At 29.6% G+C, this 23,199-nt stretch overlaps 1 protein-coding gene across 1 annotated transcript; it reads right to left on the reverse strand.

The window, feature by feature from the left end:
• Positions 1 to 2,302: 2,302 nt before the first annotated feature.
• Positions 2,303 to 16,604, reverse strand: LOC110617991 (diacylglycerol kinase 3). Its single transcript, XM_021760983.2, has 12 exons — positions 16,089 to 16,604; positions 15,491 to 15,613; positions 15,196 to 15,333; positions 15,024 to 15,109; positions 12,310 to 12,397; positions 11,794 to 11,869; positions 11,589 to 11,671; positions 10,913 to 10,983; positions 6,611 to 6,688; positions 6,213 to 6,300; positions 5,938 to 6,054; positions 2,303 to 2,770 (listed from the first exon to the last, which is right to left on the reverse strand). The coding sequence occupies exons 1-12, from the start codon at positions 16,431 to 16,433 to the stop codon at positions 2,612 to 2,614; spliced, it is 1,452 nt and encodes a 483-aa protein (XP_021616675.1). The 5' UTR covers positions 16,434 to 16,604; the 3' UTR covers positions 2,303 to 2,611.
• Between the last annotated feature and the right edge of the window lie 6,595 nt (positions 16,605 to 23,199).

The raw sequence follows: 23,199 nt of genomic DNA on the forward strand, positions 1-23,199 counted from the left end.
AATTTATAAAGTAAATTTAAATATTATTTAATAAATTAAATTAAATTTTTTGATATTTTATTTTTTCTATAGATTTTTTGCAAATAATTTATTATAATAATAAAATATTAAATTTTAATATTTATCAAATTAATATAGTATAATATATTATATAAAATAATAAAATAAATATTTTCAATGAGTAATCGATGCAAAGTACTTTAACAAGTAAGATAAATTTTAAATAATTATTAAATTTATATAAATTTTAATATTTAAAAAAATAATTAAATTTATAATGTAATATTTATTTAAATTTTAAAATTATTAGACGAATATTTATATTTTTTATTTGTATATAAATAATAAAAAATAAAAAATTTAAAATAAGATTATTAATAAGTTTTAATTTTGATGATATATTAAATTATTAGATAATATTTTCAATTTAAAAGATATTTTTTATTAAAAATAAATTATAATATTATTTAATCTATAACAATTATAAAAGTGAGAAGATGGAAAATAATAAGATTTTATATATCGTTCTTAGTTAAATATGATAATAATAAATTAACTTTAAATTTGATTGCTATTAATTTAAATTAGTTGTACAATTTAGAGTTTACATCTTAATCATTAATTTGTATATTATAATTAAAAAAAAACTTTTATAATAACTATATCACAAGCATAAGAATTTTTATTAAAATCATTAATTCCTAATTTTTATTAATAAAATTAACAAAAAATTTATAAGATTTTGCTCTTTCAATTATTCTTCATAAAACTAATATAATATTATTAGAAATTTATTTTTTTTCTTTTAGTAATATTTAGAATTAATTTTCTTAATTATTATATTGAATATTAAATTTTAAATTATTGTTTTATTGGTAAATTTATAATTAATTTAATTTATTAACATTTTATTATTTTTATTAGTACTATAAGATAGTTATATGAAAATAATTAATAATAATTTATTATAATACAATATTAAATTGAATAAAATAAAATATAAAATATAAAAATAATATTAATAATTTATAGTAATTAGTTTTAAATTTAGAAGAATTAAGTTACTTATCATAATATAATAATAAGTTATTGAATTTGAATAAATTTGAATATTTAAAAATTTCAATTATAATAATATAATAAATGTATAAGTATATGACTGAACAAAAATTTTAAACTAGATAATAATTTTATTATTTAAATTAATTTTTTTTTTTTTTGAAAAATATTATTTAAATTAATTTAAAGTTAACAAAATTTTAGTTTTATATGTTTGAATTTATAAGTGGATAATGATTCTATAATTGAATTTAAAATTTAATCACTTGAATTTAGATTGGCTACTCCATTTATAATTGAATAACAACCGATTTAATATCTTTGGATTTACTAGTCCAATCAATTTAAATTTGTATCTAAGCAAATCACTTCTTTCTAAATTTTGTATTAAATTATTTTTATTAAAATCGAAAATTATTTTATTAATATAATTAAAATCTCAAAAATTAAATTATCTTTATTGATATAAACAATTAAATTATATTTATTTAAAAAATAAAAAACTAAGTTATGATTTTCACAAAATCTCATAAACAACATTATCTTACCAGTAATTCAATCCAATTAAAAAATAAGAATCACTTTGGAATTCAAGCATCGCCGAGTCAGTTCCCATTTCAAAACAGTGGCAACCCCATTTCATCATTCTCAAAAGAAAGCGGAAGGGGGGGTCCACCAAATTCATTCTCGAGTAACATGTTTACTAAAACCTAATTTTTATTTCAATTTCTCTACGATGAAAATAAATTTTAGCATCTAAATGTTATAAAATAAAATTTCTTTTATTCATATGTTTGTTACATTATATTCCAATAATGCTCTAAAGCAGTTTGGTAAGCCAGACTGTAATGAATGAATAAAAAGGAAAATTACCATTTAGTCTTTTTATTCTTAAAAACACACTAAATAGACTATATTTTTTCAAAATATTAGCTATTTAATCCTTTTTGTTAATTGCAGGAACTAAATAATCATTAATTACATTTTAATCATTTCACATAATAATGGCTTAAACTGATAAGACTAAACAGTAAACAGTTTTTGAAAAACGGAGACTAATGTGTTTTTTCAAAATAGTAGGACTAAATAGTTAATTTCAATAAACTGCAAGCACTAAGTATTAAATTTTGCATGAATAAATTATTCAATGCAACCGTAAATATTAACCATTGATTGTAATGAAATCTACACAAACCATTACATTATAAAATTTCTGGTAATGAATAACTTAAAAACCAATGACTAGTCAAAATATAAACTGTAAATGGATTAACTGCTACAAATATAAATTCAAGAAGACCAATTTTATCTTGTGAAAAGGTAAACCAAATATAATTGTTCGCAGCTAATAAAAAAAATAAAAAGGGAAATCAACATGAATAGCCTATTGTATGAATTTGGTACAACAAATGGCCAGCAGCTACTAACCTGGTTGAGAGATGAATGCAATTTACAAGCGCCTCTGGGGAGAAAACCATACTTTACACCGACTCAGTTGCTAGAGAAATAAATGTAGTAATCACGAACATGGATCAAGGATATCCTAGGAAAATTACTCTCCGTTGATCATAAGAGAATGATTAGGAACCCTCTTAATTTCCACAAATGATGAGTATTCCCTGCTTATCCGCTGTTTCCAGGGTTCGCCATCCATCTGCATGAATGCATCTTTCCATTCCCCACCCCTTATTTCCAATCGAATTGCTGCTGCCTGAAAGATCACCACATATCCGCTGTTAGTATTATTACGTTCATTATTGTTTTGATGTTAGAAATTTAAACTTACTGTTTTGAAAGTAACATAGAATATTATAATTTTATGCAAAAATCAAGATTTGTACTGAAATTGAAATTGAAACTGAAGTCTAAATTTAGAATCATATAGAAAGTACTTGAAATTGAACCGCAACTGAAACTGTACAGAAATTACTTCAAACTGAACCAAAACTGAAACTGAAATTTAGTTTCTAAGTCAAAAAACCAATGAATTGCTAATTACCATGACAGTATTTTACTCATATTAAAGTTGGTCTTTTAAAATTTTTTTTATGTTTTTTTGCAAGGTTAATAATTGTCTCTCTCAATAACATTTCACTGAAACTACATTATTGAAAACTACCAACATAAAACTTAGGTATTAAAATTTAAAATACTCCGCATAAAATTATAAGTATACAATTATGAGGTAATTTGTAAAAATTATTAAGTTAATAATATAATAGTTGAGCGCACGCTAAGCATTATTAGTGATTTAATTCAGTTTTTCAATTGATCGGTTCGGTATTGATTATATTTTTTAAAAAATTTTAATTTTTTGATTCGATTCGATTTTTTCAGAATATTATCATTTTATTTTTTATATAAATATAACATTATCTCCTTTACTCTAAATCTCCATTTCTCCACCTATATATTTTATTCATTGGTTAACCATTCAAATCATCTACCCGTCTCATAGCCATCAACTATTAAAATAAACTTTATATCATTAATATTAATTATGAAAATACAACGAAAACACTCACATTTCAACTGCAAATTTATTAAAATAACAAAAGAACAACAGAAAAATATAAACTAAAAATATCATAAAAATCAAATAAAATAATTAAATTTAGATAATACTTTTCAAATAATAAAAAAAAGTAAAAAAAATCTAATTAATTTTATAAATTAGATACTTTTAAATCTTGCACACTAAAAACAATTAATTTTAAAATAAAATTATAACTTTAATTTTATTTTTTAAAAAATTAAAAAAATTTCTGTATATTATTTTTTAAAAATATGACTAATTTAAATTTTATAAAAATTAAAAAAGAAAATATTTTTTTAAAATAATTCTTCTAATACTTTTAAATTTTGCACGAATTAAAAAAAAATAAAATAATTTCTACATATTAATTTAATTTTTTTCAGAAATATGATTAATTTTAATTTTTCAAAAATTAAAAATATAATAATTTATATACATTATTTTAACTTTTTTTTCAGAAATGTAACTAATCTAAATTTTGCAGAAATTAAAAAATTATTATATTTGAAATAATAGCAGAAAATAAAATAATGCATTTGTAAAATATATTGCATGTGAAAAAATATGACTAATTTTAATTTTTAAAAAATAAAAAATAAAAGTAAAAATAATTGTATTGAAATATTACCTTCCTAAAATAATAATAGAAATATATAAAAAAAAAAAAAGCTAATTAATATTATATTTAAATCAACACAAAAATCTAATAAAGAAAGGATAAAATTAAAATTAAAATATATAATTGAATATAAAATAATTATTATAAAAATTAAATAAAATATCTAAATCAATTCAATATAACCATTTAATCAAATCTATTGATTTGATTTGAATTAATTGAATTTAATAGATTGAACCATTCCATGAACGCCTTAAATATCATTATAAATCTATAACTAATGTTTTTTAATAAACTATACCACAAAATTTAATTCTAATATTCAATAAAATTAAAATTTTTAGTTGTCGTATTAAATTTATACTCTTATTTTAATTTAAAAAAAAATCATCTACATCAAAGTTATGAAATTGACAAAGAAAGAAAAATATTTAAGTAATTTAACCTACCCTATTTAATAAAATGGACAGCTGGCCTAATATATAGATATACTTTTACAAAGTATGTTAATCGAATGCTCACTTATTAATATAAAAGTCCGATTTGATAAAGAAGTTAACATTATATAAAACAGTAACGTAAACGTTCTGAAATTTGTCGTACACGTAGGATAAGTAATCAAATCCAATTATTAATTAATAGGATAGAATTTGAATTTAAGGAAATTATCAGATCTTTTCAAACAATAGTAAATGGTTAATTATTATTAGAATAAAGAATTATTAAATTCAACCATATATATTTTAATTCTTTATCCCCCTCACTTGATGACTATAAATACATCTTTTGAAAAATTTATATTGTTTACAATAATATTATAACAAAATCTTACTATTGATAACAACAGACAAAATTTCAATTGTGGTACAAATATGTCTCTCTCTGAAAAACTAACTCGTTGAAAAAAAGAATTGAATTCTACTAATAGAATTACAATTTAAAAAAATTCTTTTTGTTTAGAATATATTTTAAAATAATAAAATTCAATTGAATTCATTTATTTTAAACAAATTAATAAGAAATTTAAATTAATTTATTGTATCTATTATCCTTATTATTTCTAAATTAAATATAATTATTTATTTTATAAATAAAAATCGAAATTTTTTAACACCACTATCTATATTTTCATAATATTTAAAATCTAAACTTTAGTTGATATTTCACCATTAAAAATATAATTAAAATAGATATTTTAAAAAAAACAAAATAATATAATAAATTTTTAATATCAATTATAAATGCATTAAATATTAATACTTAATATTAAATTAAATTTTAAAAGAAGCGGTTATTAATTAAGAAAATACAAACAATTTTAAAGTTAAAATAAACAAAAAAATAAAAGATAAAAGGAAAGAAAAAAATGGAATTCTCAAGTAATTTTAATACAAATAAATGTAATCTTTCCTTTTGTATGAATGATTTTCTGAAAGAAAAGAATTCAAATAAATTATTGTAAAATTATATAAAATTTTATCTTATGAAAATATTTTAAGTTAAAAAGAATAAAATTCTTTTATTACAAAATAATAACAAGAAAAAAAAATTAATTGAACAAAACTTTTACGAAATTCTTTGATTTTTAAAACATTAACAATTCTCATGAATGGAAGGAATTGCTAAAACAACCATCATGCCCACGCCAAATTTGAACTCATACTCTCATAGCTAGCTAGTGTGCTTCCGAATTAAAAGATATAAATTTTCAGAACTGTAATACCTGGGCTATGTGTTTGGCGGAGATGAGTTCAACCATAACAAAAGACGCATGCCATCCTTGCTTCAACCCAAAAATTTCTAGGAGACCATCGTCAACATGGGCCTCAACAAAACCCCTCTGCCAAAATAAAACAGTGACACATTTAGTGCCTTGCAGTAAATCATAGTTTCTGCATGGCTTATTAATAGGCCATAACTGAAAGTACAAAAAGAAATTAAAATCATCCACAATCAAGAATTGTGTCAAAACTCATCCCATGTAATGATAACGGATACCTTTTCCAAATACTCAGGTCTCGGTTTGCCCCATGGATTTCTTCCACTTCCATAATTATGAAGGTTTAAAGCAACTATTGCCCTTACACTGAAAGAGACACGAGTACATAAGAACAGGAAAGATGTTAAAGAAACAACAACAAACAACAATGATAATCACCAGCAGTGGTGTTATATATTGATGGCAACTAAATTCAGTGATTTAATAACATTTTCTCAAACGATCAAGAGAAATATTATGACAAATGATATTTACATAATATAATTGACATGTATAATTCATTTTGGGACACAGAAAAGCAAACGGGTATTGCTGCTATCAAAAGTAATACTTGCATATATATCATTGCCCGGACCTTGATGCATCTCAAGTAAAAGTGGTATTAATCAAAATCTACCTTTTAGGAATTGGAATCTGCTCCCATTCTGAGCAATTAACTTTTTTAACATGCATCCTCAGGATATTTTTGAGGCCCCTACAAACATAAAATTTATATTAGCACACAGTAATACAGGTAAAAGAAAATTGTGGTAGTATTGTAGTGAAATTGCAAAAGGATTACAGAAAAGGGATTAATAAAATATGTATCAACTTATCCACACACGATAATATTGGATGAAAATACAATAAAACACAGGAAAGCAATTTGAAACATCAACTTTTTGCCAACATAACCACCATACACTGTTAGCAAATAATGCAAGTTAGTTTTTTGCAAGTTAGTTGTCCTATTTTCAGAGTGATGTAGTTAGTGGTTTAGCCATATTTTTAGTAGTTAAACCATGTTCTTAGTGATTAACCCATGATGTAAATAGTGCAAGTAGTTTTTGCTTTTACTTAGTGGCTAGTGGTAGGATTGGTAAAAGGATGATCCTCCATGTTGCTTAATAGTTCCTCTGTTTTCAGGAGATGGTTATATTTCCCTCTTGCATTTAAGTGCAATAATCCAATAAACGAAATATGAGAAAAATTGTCAAAATTTTTTAATATTTCAACTCAAGAGATTTTCAGATTCTCTCTCAGAAGTCTGTTCCATTGCAACCATAGGTTGCAAAAAGAAAATTTCATCCCCAGAAAATTTCAGCAATAGACCCATAACTCGATCCATTTCTAAGGACTCTAACATACACTATATTAAAACTCATCTTCCATCAAGTTTCCAAAATAAGCACTATAAGTTGACTAAAGATAATTAACATCAGAGTGTGTCAAAAGGAAACTGCACTTTGAACGACATGTCATACAACACAATATAGCCATAGAAGTAGGACCCACCTAACCCAGCATTAGTGAACTATTTAACCATATAGCAGAAGTAATATTTCAAACAACCACCAAACAAAGTGCAAAGTGTTATTAAGGCACCAAAAGCCGTTGGGCAAGGTGCCAGGCGAGGCGAGACCAGCGAAGCCTCTTGCAAGAGGCCTTGTTGTCTCTTGAAAATAACATGCATAGCTTTTTTTCCTTTTTTTTCTTTTTAAAGGCTAAACCTTAAACATATTTCCTTTTGATGCAGCTAATTGGAGAGCTAAATTTTTGTAATAATTACAAAACATATCCCCATAACTATGCTAATTAATTAGGGATTTATATCCTATAATCAAGCTAATTAATTAGAGATGTGTCTCCATTTTAATTATGCTAACTGATTGGGGCTATATTCCTAATTAGTTAGCCTAATTATACATACATATATATATATATATATACTTCCACTATTCAAATATATTCAAATATTGAAAAAGATGATATATTTATATATAAGTATGCCAGTAATTCAGCTAACTAATTAGGATTATATATCTTTATAATTTTGCTAACTAATTAAGGACTAAATACAATATCTACACATATGTATACATATATATCTATACATTATACATAGATATATATAAATATGGTGCCTCACTTCAAAAAAGTGCCGCCTTGCCTCTCGCCTAAGGCGATAAGGACCCTATCACCTTAGTGCCGCCTCTCGCCTTGATAATATTGAGGGCAATATACATCTTGGAAAGTGACTCTATAAGCTACACGTTTCATGGCAACGCTTTTAACGTTCGACGCAAGTTTCCCTCTGTGGTCCCTTTGTGGCTCGATACTCTCGGCTTTTCCTCTTTCTTAAACCTAACTTCTTCTTTCCCTTTCTCCATGGAAGACGATCTGCGTCAATTGACTATCAATGAAAAAGAAGATGTTGTTGTCCCTATTAAGAGCTCCAGAGATATTCCGATCGTCACTTATGATTTCTGTATGGTGGGGATGTTTTTCACATACAATCCAATCAATTTTCAGAATATGCATACCTCTTTGGCAGATTTATGGCGACAATTCTCGGACAGTTATTGCATTGAAGGATTTGATTTCTAGTTACAAGCCGGACATTTTATTTTTTATGGAAACAAAAACTCTTAGTTTTCATATGGAATTTTTTTGTAGTTTTTTACATTTTGATGGTTGCTTCTCAGTCAATAGACAATGATTGAGAGGAGGCCTTTCATTAATGTGGAAGAGTCATGGATTTGTTTCTGTGGTTAGCTTTTCTTCAAATTTTATTGATTCAATTGTTTCGGAAGGTAATGTCCAATGGAGGTTTACTAGTTATTATGGGTTTCCGGAATCGCAAGGACGAGGTAAGTCTTGGAACCTTATTCGAGTTTTATCTCGTAGAAGCTCTCTTCCGTGGTTTTGTTCGGGAGATTTTAATGATTTATGCTCGATAGATGAGAAAAGAGTATTTTTGCCAAATTATCTTATGCAGGAGTCTAGACAGGCACTTGAGGAACATTTTTGCCCAATTATCTTATGCAAGAGTTTGATTTTGAATGATTGTAAATCTTTGTTAGACTATAGAACTAATATTTCTGTTAGATGGGTTCGTCGTAATGCTACTCTAGTTGTTCATACTTTGGCTAGAGAATCTATCAGGCATAATGTCTCTCTGTTTAGGATGATATCCCTCTTTGTTTGATGGAATTTTATTAATACAATCAGTAGCTTTGCTTTCAAAAAAAAAAAAAGCTACACGTTTCATCTAGGGGAGAGTAGTTTTCAAGTTAAATTGAAAAATCAAATCAAATCGATCCGGTTTAACCGATTCAGTTTTTCAGTTTAACAAGTTGGTTCGGTTTTATGTTTTTAATAAGTTTGATTTTCAGTTTGGTTTCAATTTTTTCATCAAAAAAACGAATACACAAACCAAACAAACCCTTTACAACTATGTAGTTTTGAGCACCTATATATACTACCTTATTATAACCTAACCCGACCTAAATTCCTTTCTCAATTACACCACTCCTCTAACCTTATCGACGAGCCACCCACATTTGCATGTGAAGGAATTTGCTGACCATCAAGGAGGGGCTATCTTGCATTCGTCACATCTCTCGATGCTGATGAGCCACCTACACTTGTATGTGAAGGATGAGCATCGCACCATTGAAGGCATTCTCCATTGTTTATTGTTCCTATTCATTGATTGCTTCCTATCAATTTGCACCGAAAATGGAATTGTTGTTTATTGAATTTGTTGTTGTCGATTTATTCTTGTAAATTTGGGTATTGTTAATTTGGGGTAATTTTTTCTTTTTAATTTGTTTGGGCACAGATAATTTGAGATAATTTCTTTTTGTTTATCTGTTTGGATTGTATTGTTTCAATTGGGATTAATATTGATTAAATTTAGGATGACTGATTTGTTAAAACTGTCAAAATAATTCTCATGGACCATAGTGCTCAGAATTTGGGAATGGGAGGCAAAAGAATTCAAGAACGTAGATTTTGCGCATCTCTCTCAAATAAGCGGTTCGGTTTATTTGGTTTGCATTTTTTATTAAATTGGTTTTCCAATTAAGGTTCCGTTCGATTCGAAACCGAACTGACCGAATGGACACCTCTTGTTTCATCAGGTAACAATCTGTGCTTCAAGTAATATAATAATAGCTGACAGCAGGTAACAACAATCATAGAAAATTAATAATAGCTTGTTTCAGACACGCAGTTTCACCAAAAAATGTGATCTAAATAGAAGTTAATGCCTCATGTATAAGCCTGTAGCAAAACATTTAGCACTCATTAATCGACATTTCCAGATTATAGGTGGAAAAATTGAGGCTGTTGTGTGGCAAACTCACGGAAGCCTTCTTGATAGGGCTTGGGAAATCATGCGTTCAGCAGAAGCTTAAGTTAAAATTTCAAGCCTAAATAGCTTGCTTATAATAGTAAAACTTTAAATTCATTACACCAAAGTGAATCAAAATGTTAGAATTGATGTGATTCCATGCCCAAACTTACAGGGAAGTGTTATGAAAAGTTAATATTTATACTTCATATATTCCCATTTAGTTATAGTCCTATTTAGTTGTGTAGCAAAATTTTAAGATTAGTTAGTGATTCAGGGATGTTTGTATATATAAATAAGTAATCTTTTATTCTAATCAAAGATATAGAAGTAAAGAGAATAAAGATGCAGTCTTTCTAGTTCTTTAGCTTCTCTTCTCTTCCCTTCCCTTCCCTTCTTATTCTTCTATATCTAACATTCTTAACAAAAAACATAACCTAGTTATTCAGGAAAATACTGTCCAGTACAGGAAGCAGAAACAACTTCCTGACTTGAAAACTGACATTAAAATTACCCATAACAGTAATAAGTGTAAAGTGAATAACATAACTACTACTTTAATTTGAGATTAATATATCTAACCTCAAACTTGGGTCACTTATGCATGGTGTAAGGAACCAACCCTGACTGCAACTGTAACCAGAGTAGATTAACTGTGACAACAGATAGACCAATTAAAATCTCAAGTTAGTATCAATATACCACTGAATCCACATCAGAATTGTAGCAAATACTCTTAACAAAAACATAATCTCAACAAGAAACTTCACCCATCAAAATGACAATATGAAAATTAAAGCAAAATTTTCATGGTTTCCTCTATTTTCCTTCTTCTAAAAGCTAATGTTTGAACTTCCTGGAATGATTAGACCCATGAAATGCAAATTCCCATTGATTATTGCAAATGGAGGTCATGCAGCAGTATAATAAACAGATGAATAACAAAACCTCTCTACTGCTTCTCTAATTTCAAACAACTAAAACAAGAACACAAAATTTATAATGCTTCTAAATCATATATTAATGTACACCTAAATGTTTCATGTGTTCACCTGCATTTGGAGTTATAAGATTCACACAGAAGAAATCATTTAGCATCTCTCACAGTCAAAGGGTAGAATAATACTTGAAATTCAATGTAGATAAGAAAGATGAACAGTACAAAATTTTACAATAAAATGTTACTGCTCCTGCTATAACTCTTAAGGAAATTAACATATAAGCTCATATGTGAAGGGATAAAAGAATCCAAGTGAACCTTATTTGATATAGGGCCCTGGGCAAGATAAGGTTTTTCATTACGTAAATGGTGGAAGCCATAAGCTATTTGAGCATCCATTCCTGTGTGACCAAAAATGAAATTAAAACTTTGTATAATATGGACCATATGCATGTAAACCAATAGCCATATGCATGTAACAAGAACAGCTTACCCACCCTTTTTGGGAGTCAAATTAACATACCTAAACTAAAGTAATTATAAAAGACTCCTTCATAGCAATTTGCTTTCTCAGGCAACATCCCCTCAACTTCCAAACCCTGCAATTGCAAGAAGGTTAGGCCATAACATCAACAATATAAACTCAACACCCTCAACTGAATTACAACCAACTTGCTGCATCAAATCTATTGCGGATTGTAAGTACATTAACTTTTGTTTATATTACCATAAATAATATATATATATATTTATAGAAACTGAAGGAGGGATTTGGAGAGATGGGTAGGCAGAGGTAAAAGAAGGAGAGATGGTGCATTTTCAGAGAAAACTAATATCTTGACCTATAGTGCAGAGAAATATTACGTCCCTAGGTTCCTCAATCCTCACAGAAGGAGCAAAAAAACAAATTAAATAGAAATAATTTGAACTTACAAAAATCCTAATATTTATGTAGTTGAGCAGCCAAACCAAAAAAAAAAAGCATGCAATTGCAGTTGAGTGACAATGTGTAAAATTTTGAAGTAGCAGGATGCACAACCTGATCCAGAGAACATTCTTCTGTATGCTTCAGAGAATGGGGTGTATCCACAACTTCTCCACTTGGCATCGACACTAGAAGATGCCAACTGCATCATCAAAGGGTAACATCTGACATAAGTGCAACTTACATTGAAATGATAAAACCAACTACACTATCACCACAAACAAGGGTATTTTCACGAATAAAAATTGAACTAATCAGACAGACTCGATGATGCAAAGCAAGTGGGGGAAAGATATGGTGCAAAAAGGTAATCCAAAACCATAACGAGAGATTTCTTTGCCTAGCATGCACATAAAACCGAAGAGCTCAGAGTTCATGTATTGTAAAAATAATGATCTCAATAGAATGGAAATGCCTTAAGTCATATGATTTTAGTTAATTGTAATTAGTCATATTGGATTTATAAATGTTAAATTTGCGCCAGGCCTAACTCACCCCAAAAGCTAGCTCAAGGGGGAGGAGTGCCTATGCCCTATATAAGGGACACATTACCCATTTCCAAAACCGATGTGGGATTCAACACACCCCCTCATGCCCAGAATTTTATTAGTGCGTGACATATTCATGGGAGGCCCAACATCGAATGGGGAGGCTCTGATACCATGTTAAATTTGGACAAGGCCTAACTCACTCCAAAAGTTAGCTCATAAGAGAGGAGTGCCTATGGCCCATATAAGGGGCACATTAACATTACCCCTTTCTACAACCGAGATGGGATTCAACAACAAATTAATGATAATAACATGTAAATGTAACCAATCAATAATATCACTTATTTTCAATATTTTAAACAAGTTAATAGTTAATATACTGTACAAACTATATGATAGAGTAAGGATTTGACGGAAGGATTAACTGGAAAAAAGGAGAATGAATAGAAGAACCAGAGAAACTTAGGGTCTGTATTAAGAATTCTCAAATTAATACAACCAAATAGAAGGTAACCAGGAGAACAGGCTCTCCCCGAGCAAAAAATTCTGCTTTGATTCTAAAATGATCAGAAAAGAAAAATACTCATGTCCACTATTCCTTGCCTTATTCTATTTATAGCAATGGCACATGCCAAACATTCCCAGCTCACGCTGTACACACATCACATGATTCTCTATAACTAACTCTATCCCTTTTGGCTCTTCCTTTAGGCTCCTTTGCCCCCGTGGTTATATCATTGCCACCCACCATAGAAATAGCCTTGTCCTCAAGACTGAATTCAGGAAATCATTAACATCTATCGAAGTAGCATCATCCTCGGATTGGCCTTGCCATTTGATAAGAGATTGGGAAGTTGGAACACTATCCAAGGTAATTGTCCGTCAGCGATGTATGTGATTAGGATAGATCGGCAATGGTTCATCTACTGCAAGATGGAGTGGAAGTTGGTATTAATTTGAGAAAGACCATATCCCCAGTATTTATACTCTACCTCTACCTCCCTACGTTTGCGATTAGCTTGTTGAATCATGGAAGTCTAGGCCTGTTGAAGATTGAACTTTAATTGACCTAACATTTCATCTCGATGTAGTAAGGCATTTGCAACTTCTGCCACTTTTGTTTCACCTGGCAGATAATGATGTAGGGAAGGAGGTGGCTTACCATACACCGCTTGAAATGGTGAACCTTTGATTGAAGTATGGAAACTAGTGTTATAAGTATTCAGCTCAGTGTGTTAGGGTCCTAGAATCTCAGGGACCAAAACTGTAATTTTTCAACAATAGAGTTTTTGGGAAATAATAAGTAAGCTAAGGGTCGTGTCAGATATCTGTAGTTCCTTTAAGAGTATTTATTTAGGAGGGTGTGTCATCTGAGACATATTGATGTCTCCTCTTGCCACAAGCTACTTTGTCCCTGAGGCTCTTTAGGGGGAGTGACCAATTGGCCACCAGCGAGGGTTGAGACCAATTGGCCACCAGCGAGGGTTGAGACCAATTGGCCACCAGCGAGGGTTGAGACCAATTGGCCACCAGCGAGGGTTGAGACCAATTGGCCACCAGCGAGGGTTGAGACCAATTGGCTAACGTAGACCTACAGAGTTGTGCCTTCACTCCTTGTAGAGCACCCCTTGTCTACAAGGAAGGTGAGAATTATTGTAATGATTGTATCAATGATAATATATAATTACTATTTTGCCCTCTGGAATAAGTTAAGTAACTTGTTCATGAATTCTCATGTTCAGTTCTTATATAACATTGACTAATTAAATTGTTCTTGTTCACAGAATATCGGGTGATTCTTAAGGTTGACTTGGCTTAAAGGTGTTCAAATCAAATGTCGCACGGTCCCAAATGAGTGTCAAAATACGAGCCCGTGACACAGTGCAATCTATGGTTTTAAATACGGGTTTTAGGGGCCTGTTACCCCGCTATACAAAGGCCCCCCTGAAATGTAGGTGCAATCATAGTGCTATAAGCAAGGTATTCAATATTGATGATTGGTACCAAGAGATGTGTCAAATTTTCAAAACTACGGATAACAGCTATTTGCAGTGGAAATTAATTATACATATGCTAGAATATACAAATATGAATTATTTCATTACAAAACACTATAACAAAATAGACAAGTAACAGCTATGACTAAATAAATTATTAAAAAGAAAGTCACATGAACTTAAAATAAGAATCTAATTAACATTTGAGAAGAAAGAAAAAAATTAGTAACTTTAATTTTGAAACAGAATAATAGCTGTTACATAATAAGGAAAATCTTACCTATCTAGACGGCAAACTGGACCAGTAATAGCCTTCTGAAGAGATCTTTTGACAGCTGATTTCCAAGCAAAAGGAAATGAGCCTCCCTAAAGAAAATATTTGCAGCCATAGTTTGAGAAAAGCAAGACAGAAGCGGCCTGCCAAAATACAATACAAGGAAATGCCTGCTTACCCAACCAAAACTCCTAGCCAGATCATTGCCTGTACCCAGAGGAATGATTCCTACAGGAGGAACTGGCTCCCTCCCCTGTCTGTTGAGTTCTGAAAGACACCCCAGTACCCAACCAACTGTACCATCACCTCCTGCAACCTGCCCAGTCATCGAAGAACTTTAAAATTTGAAGTACAAGTATTCTGAAGCATCGTTTGACATTAACTGCCCATATACTAAAGCATCACATCCTCATAGAAATCTATAAATAGATCCAGAAAAATGTGCACATGATCATTTGTCATAGTGTACATACCATTATTCTCATTCTTTCCCTAGTATCTCTGGCACAAATATCACCAAGGGCAGCCAACTTCTCTAGGCAGACTAACCCATATTCAACAAATTCATGAGGCTTCACAGCTGAGAGATCAAAAACCTGCATTACAAAGCATTTCCAATTTAAAACACCAACTTTATCAGACCAACTCCATACAACATATGGAAATTAACCAAAAACACAAATTAAAAACAGACCACCCAGAGATTTAAATTCCAAACAAAGTGACACTAAAAATACAGTTGATTACCTCAGTGCGATCAATTAGATAATCACTGACAAGAATACAGTGTCCACCAATAAAAAAAAAATTTTTAAAAAATCTTTTTTTCTAGTATCGATCTAAAATCGACACCCAATGAATCATATCCACCATATAAATCCACGAGTCTCATAGAAGCCAAACTGACTCCTTTGAGCTTGATAGCTGAAGTACTAGGAGTGCAGTGTTAAACAAATTCAGAATTTTTTACTTCATTCAAACAGAATTTTGCTGAAAGAGCAAAAATCATTAATGTATACTTGAAAACAAATTTTAGATAAGTTAAAAATAAAAATAAAAAAAAGGTATTACCTGTTCTTCACCCATTAACTGCTGAAGCCGTTGCTTGAGTTCAGGTCCGTGACGGCCGCCACTCCTAGAATTGATGAAAACGACCATAGGGCCCTCAGGAGCCTCCTCACGGGCTTTAAGTTCACCGTTATTTAAGTAACGCTCAACTACGCCGGCGGGGTCCTTGGACATGATGGACTCCCGAATAGCGTGGCGTAGATAATGCGGAATAAGCAGCTTCCTCTTCAAGCTCTCTTTATCTATACGGACCCCTGACAACCCGCACCCACGGATCGACTCAATCATGGATGATCGTGCCGGCACGATCCGAGCCGACGATGCCCCGGTTGACGTCGGCGAGTCCATTTCCAATACTACCCCTCAGTCTCTGCAAAGCCAAGTTGTGTAGGCTGTAATGGCTGTGGTTGTGATTGAGTTGGAACTGAAGAATTTAATTTTTGTAGAGAGAGAATAAATGAAATAAAGTTGGAACTCAGCAGACAAGATGGGTTGGAGTGATTGGTCGTTTTTCATTTCTCTGCTTTATGGAGCCCTTCTTAAGATTTTAAAATAACCAAAAGTTCAAATCTGTCCCTAGGTTTTTCTTTAAAAGTTCAATTAAGCTCAATCCCACCCTATTAGATAAGATAAAATTTTAAATTTTTGCATTTAAAATTAAATAAGTTTAATTTAATAAAATATTTTTTTAATAATAAAAATTTTTATATTAAAAATAAATTTTGTTAAATCAGCTTTTCTTTGAATGTACATGTAAAAGAGAAATTAAATTAGATTTATTTGAACTTTAATGAAAATTTTAAGGGACTGATTTAGTTATTGTCCACTTTAAGAAAGAAGAGTGGGGACAGTTATATAAGTGCCCTTCTATCTTCATTAAATTACTAAAAATACCAACTGGAGTTTACTAGGTGATTTTCATTTTTGAAGGTGGCTGACTACAGGGTCGTATATTGACGAAGTCAGCCAGTTGGATTATGGGTCTGTGTTACGTGGCATGAATATAAATTTATTTTTTACTTTTATAAAATTTCAAAAATATAATTAAATAATATTTCTCCCTCACATAAATATAACCTATAATTATTTTTTACACGTATTAAAAAATTAATTGACATAGTTAATATAAAAAATTTGATGTATTATTGTTTTATTACTAAATTATTTATAGAATTAATAAAATTTATTTTGTATACATATATTATTGTTTTATGTTGTTTGGAGTATGGCCCTTCCTCTAAATCAAAATATATATATATATAATATATATTAATAAATTCATTAGTAAATTATCATCTAAAAAATTTTTAAAAAAATTATAATTTGTGACAAATAAAAAAAAAAGAAAAACAGCTCTACTTTTACAATCTACGTATAGTAATTTTTTTTTAATCTTTTCATAATATTATCAACTAATATTCTAATTAAATAATTCATATATCCTCTCTGTATAATTAAATATATTTCTTTTTTATTTCTTCAATTATAACCCACTTTCTTTATTTAAATAATAAGTTATTTATTAGTTTACTTATATACATCTATTTATTTGGTATTATTTAATTTTAATTTAAAAAATAAAATATAATAATTTATATATGAAAATTTTAATAAATCATAAAAATATGAAAAATATTTTTTTTTTAAAAATCATATTTTAAAATAATTTATTTTTTTATTAAAAAAATATTTTTCATGTAGCTTTAATTTATTAAATTGAAAAGGAACCCACGTGTACGTGCTCAAAATCAGATTTTTTTTAATTCCAAATTTTTATTAAATCAAGTTTAATAAATCCAATATAAGTTTAATATAAGATCCAAAATTTTATATATAAAAAAAATCTAAAATAACCTTAAACTATAAAATAGCCAAAAGAAAGTGCATATTTTCAGAATACAAAAAGAATAGTATATAAAATATTCACCTTTCCTAATGAATGAGCAGCTAAAAACCAGAGACTTTTTGGACCCCAGATGTATGGACCCCTAACCGGAATTAAACAAGGCAGTTGTCAGTTGAGATCATTTTATGGTTGGCAGACGAAGCTTCATTAATGTCAATAAATTTATTTTTCCTATCATTAATGATTTTAATAATTTAAACTTAAAATTATGATACTATTTTTTTAATGTGAAAATTAATACTTCATTCTAGAAAAATCAGTGTCTTGAACTTTCTAATTAATGAAAATTTTTAGGCTAAAAATATATATATATTTTCATCTTCGCGTGTATCGAATAAAGAGATTACTCGAATACTCGCAGATTTACATCGATAGTAAGTAGGAGTGAGCATTTGATCGGTTCGATTCAAAATTAAACCAAATCGAATAAACTGAAAATTGAAATTTTAGTGTTTAGAAAAATCGAACCGAACCGATTTTGATCAGAAATCGAATCGAATCGAACCGGTCTGATTCAGTTCGATTCGGTTCGGTTTGATCGGTTTTGATTTTTAATAATTTTTTTATATTTTACCCTTTATTTTTAATATTTTAAAATTTAATTAAAATATTTTAATCTTGATTTAATTTTTCTATATTATTGAAAAAATATATTATTATCACTAATCGGTTCGGTTCGATTTTTTTGGTTTTTTCTGATCAAAACCGAACCGAACCGAAATAACCAAAATTTTTGAAATTAAAAACCGAACCAAACCGAAATGTATAAAAAATTGAACCAAATTTTCAATTCGGTTCGGTTCGGTCGATTTTTTCGATTTGAACCGAATACTGCTCACCCCTAATAGTAAGTATATCTGAATAAATCTGAAAAGTCTCGATTTTACTGTCCAATCCTTAATTTTCATTTTCAAAAGAAAAAAAGACTAATCATAGGTATCATTATATGATTTGGTATGATTAGCAAATATATATTACACGACTCATAAATTTATATTCAAATTCCATATGCTGAATATATATATTACTCGAAATATTCTCACGTTTTAGTTTATAACAGTCTCGACTCAATTATAAATTTTAATATTTCAATTTATTTTCTAATTTTATATTTAAATAACAATTAATTTTTTTATCTAGAATTTAAGATTTAAAAATTCAAAAAAAAATTTACACTCAATATAATATATTGCACAAATCCATCTTAATAAATTTAATCAAATTAAATATTAAAAATTCTTATAAATTGTAGTTCCTATTTTAATGTGATGACAAGTTAATAATATCTCTATGTTATTTATTTAAATTATTAAAATAAATAAAAGGTTTATTATTTTTCATCTATGTATTTATTGAGAATATACGGTCAATATAGTATACTTTTTTTTATTCAAATTAAATCACAAATTTCAAGTAAAGGTCAATTTAGCTCTGTTTCTGTAATGAATAATGATTTATATATGAAAAATATTTTAAAATTTTATTTTCTTAAAAAATTATATTTTTTATTTATTTAATTGTAATGGTAACGACATTTATACTGAAAAAGTTCATTTGTGCTAATAAAATTTTCAAAATCTAAAGAATAATTTATTGTTTTGAAAAAATAAGCCTATTTTTATTAATCCTTCAATTGATATCATTCATTTTGTAATAAATAATTTAAATAAATTTTTATAAATTATAATTTTGTTAAAATAAAAAATTTTTAAATTAAAAAAATTGAATTTTTCCATTACAAATAAAATAATTGTGAAAAAAAAATATTAAATTTTTTTAATTTTTTTAATTTCAAACGGATGATAAAATTCAATAAACGTAACATATTTTCTCCTATCAATTTGTAGAATGCTCAATTTTTTTAAATTAAAAATTTTCAGTTTACTCTTTTTTTTGAAGTGAAAATCAAAAATTATAAGTGTAGAATTTGAAATCTCTAAATATTCAGATATATTTATTATTAAACTAAATTTGTGAGTGTATTTTTTAATTTATTCTAAAATTAAAAAAATTAATTTCTTAAGTTTTTTATCTTTAATTTAAACTAAGTTTAAATTAAATTATTAGATTAATTTAATAAAAAATATACTAATAGATTAAATTCAATACCTTCGTTATTGAATTAGTTAATAAATAAAACATAATAGCACGGCGTTTTGTTAGTTTGACCGAAAGACAAGGGATGAAAATTAAACCCACTTGAAGAGAAAATTCAAAAAATACGCGTTTTCCAGGACCATTGATTCGGTTGAAGGGCCCGTTGAAATTGCTCCTGATAGTTCAAACTTTGAATGCTTTTTTTATTTTTCTTCTAGAAAATAAAAATCAACTTATATGTTAGAAGAAGCTTCGAATTGCCTTTGCGTGCGTTTATAAATTTATAATAGTCAAGAAAGAATTTCTGTATTCCATGTTAAAAAAAAAAAAAAAAAAAAGAGAACGAATTTCTTTATTCTGAATAACAAAAAAGGAAAAACTCAAGAAATTACGGCGTCGTTTGAATTGATGAATTTTTGTGGTTTAGAATCATTCTTCCCCAAATCCAAAATTCTCCTTTTATTCCATATCTATTTAAGGTGGATTTCTATTATATGCTGCCTCCTCTAACTGCATTGTTTTTGAAAATATATATAATGCATATATTTGTGTAGCAGGTGGCCGTGCATGTCAGTTGTGGACCGAAATAATTTTATAATTATTGTAATTAATAAATTTATAAAGTATACTTTTATCGCATGATTAATGTTTTTTTTTATAAATCATATAGATATAGGTGACAATATATAACTGACCTGTTGAATTATTGACCAATAAATATAATCAAAAAAATTTTTTACAAAATATAAAACTATTAATATGGGGTGAAACTTAAACACACCACTCAATACTACATAAAAAAATATAAATCTTAAGGGTTATATAAGAAAAGTTGAAAACAAAAGCCTAAAACCTATAAACACAAATACAACCCTAACTTGCTAAGGGAAAGCTTGGTGCACTACTGACCGAGGAAAACCGGTGGAGGAGTCTACATATAGTAGTTAGAAAGAGTAAAACCAAAGAAGCACAAAAAAGCAACCAAACTCTGGAAACACCAAAATATCTTGGACCTTAGAAGCCATCACACAAAGAAACCAGCTAAGGATCTCACTTGAGCCAATGAAGGGGATACTGAGTAGAGCTCTTCGATGATCTGTAACCACCTTAGGATCAACCGTCCGACATTCAAAGGAAGCAGTAAAAGAACCTTGAGATTCTCAGCATCAAATAGGTAAAAGAACTGTAATACCCGGCTAGAGTCCGGCATCGGAATTCTACTTTCCGATGGAGTTTCGGATGCCAGAAGACTCTAGAAGGGAGAGATGTATGTTTTTCTCAAATGTTTTGATATGTTCATAGTTTTAAAGCATAAGGAAATGAGTTTTTGAGTGAAATGAACCAAGGCAGAAAAGCCAGGTTCGGCCGCCGAAGTTGAGGTTCAGCCGCCGAACATGCATGGCTTTCGGTTTCACGTGTGGCCGCCGAAGGTGGTCTGGCCAGCCACCTATAAATGGCCCTCAGTCGGTTGAAAGGATAACCATCACCGTTTTCTTTCACTTTCTGAGGTGAGACCCTGTCCTTTGTGAGTATTTCTTCATGTTTTCATTAAATTAGGCAAAGATTTGATTGAGTTTTATGTTATTTGAAGGTTTTAAGCTAAAAACTCAAAGTTGTGAAGTTTGGAGAGTTTGAAGGAGAGTTGCTCCAAAACTCCACGTTAGGATCGTTCATCTTCTTGGTTTCAAGAGGTAAGTGAAGATCCTGAGCTTGTTTTTATGTTTTCTGAAGGTTTTATGTGGTTTTGGGGGAGAGTTGCATAAATAGGGTTTTTTGTGAGGTTTTGATGATTTTGTAAGTAAAGCTTGTTACTGTGTTGTTTTTGTTGTGTCTTTGGGGTTGTAAGGTAGTTTCTGACCCCTTTGAGCATATACTTGGGTATATGCAAGTTGAGGAATTGAGGTGGTTGAGATTGAGAGGGTTTTGGTGCTTTTGGCGAGAGGCAGAGCAAGTTTCTGCCTTGCGGATGAACTCAGGTTCGGCCGCCGAAGGTACATTCGGCCGCCGAACCCATGAGGAGGTGGCTTCGGCTGCCCAAGCTTGCCCCCGAGCTTTTGGACTTTCGGCTCTGGAGGGGAGTTCGGCCGCCGAAGGTGCCGCCGAAGGTTAGAGACTTTCATCTCTGGAGTGCCTTTCAGCCCCCGAAACTTGCCCCCGAAAGGGTTCGGTTGCCGAAAGTAGAGATTCGGCCGCCGAAGGTGCTTGAGTTTCGTCTCTGGAGAGGACTTTCGGCCGCCGAACCTGCCGCCGAAAGTGTTCTGTCCAGCTTTTCTTTTGTATGCTTTGCATGAGTTTTAGAGTAAGGTTAAGGGGATTCTTGGGGAGTTTAATAGAGTGCTTCTGAAGCTAGTTTGGTCCCTCATTTGAGTCTATCTGTATAGGTACAGACCAGAAGAACCAGAGAGAGCAGCAGTGAGTACTACTCCAGAGTTTTCAAGAGCCTGCAGAGTCAGTCCAGTTAGCCAGAGGTGAGTGGAACTAAACTTAATGCTTTTAATTGAGAAATAAACTGTTTTCAGCATAGTTCATGCATCATGAGTATATAGTAGGTTGTTTGCATTAGAGTTCACGAATATGCTGCATTGCATAGTTATTTGTTAATGTGGGTGAATGCTGAATGATCCAATAGTCTCTGAGAGAAGTCCAGGAGCCTTTGACTACGCCCTGGCAATGGTAAGTACAGAGGTGTTATATACACATATATCTATATAACAGGAAGACCAGGTGCTCGATTCTACGCCCTGGCACAGAGTTGTCGGGACTATGTGGTGACAGGTTTACCCTTGATATGGATTATCTGTGGTTTGATGCATTCCATAAGAGCATGTGTTAATGACTATTTTACTGTTCTACTCACTGAGCTATAGAGCTCATCCCACTCCCTTAACCCCAGTTTTGCATGTTCAGTGTACAGTATACAGAGGAGATCCACAGAGTACAGGAAGAGTAAAGAGATGTGTAAGAGCTTAGAGTGGACATGTAATATTAAAGAGATGTAATAGTTGTGTATAAAGTTAGAAATGTGCTTGATATAGTGATGTATGTTTTGTACATGATCTGTATATGTATATATGTTTTACTGTATGTGAAAAACCAGGCTTAACAGGTATG

The sequence above is a fragment of the Manihot esculenta genome, chromosome 6, assembly GCF_001659605.2.
Source record: "Manihot esculenta cultivar AM560-2 chromosome 6, M.esculenta_v8, whole genome shotgun sequence".
In the NCBI taxonomy this organism is placed as follows: Eukaryota; Viridiplantae; Streptophyta; class Magnoliopsida; order Malpighiales; family Euphorbiaceae; genus Manihot; species Manihot esculenta.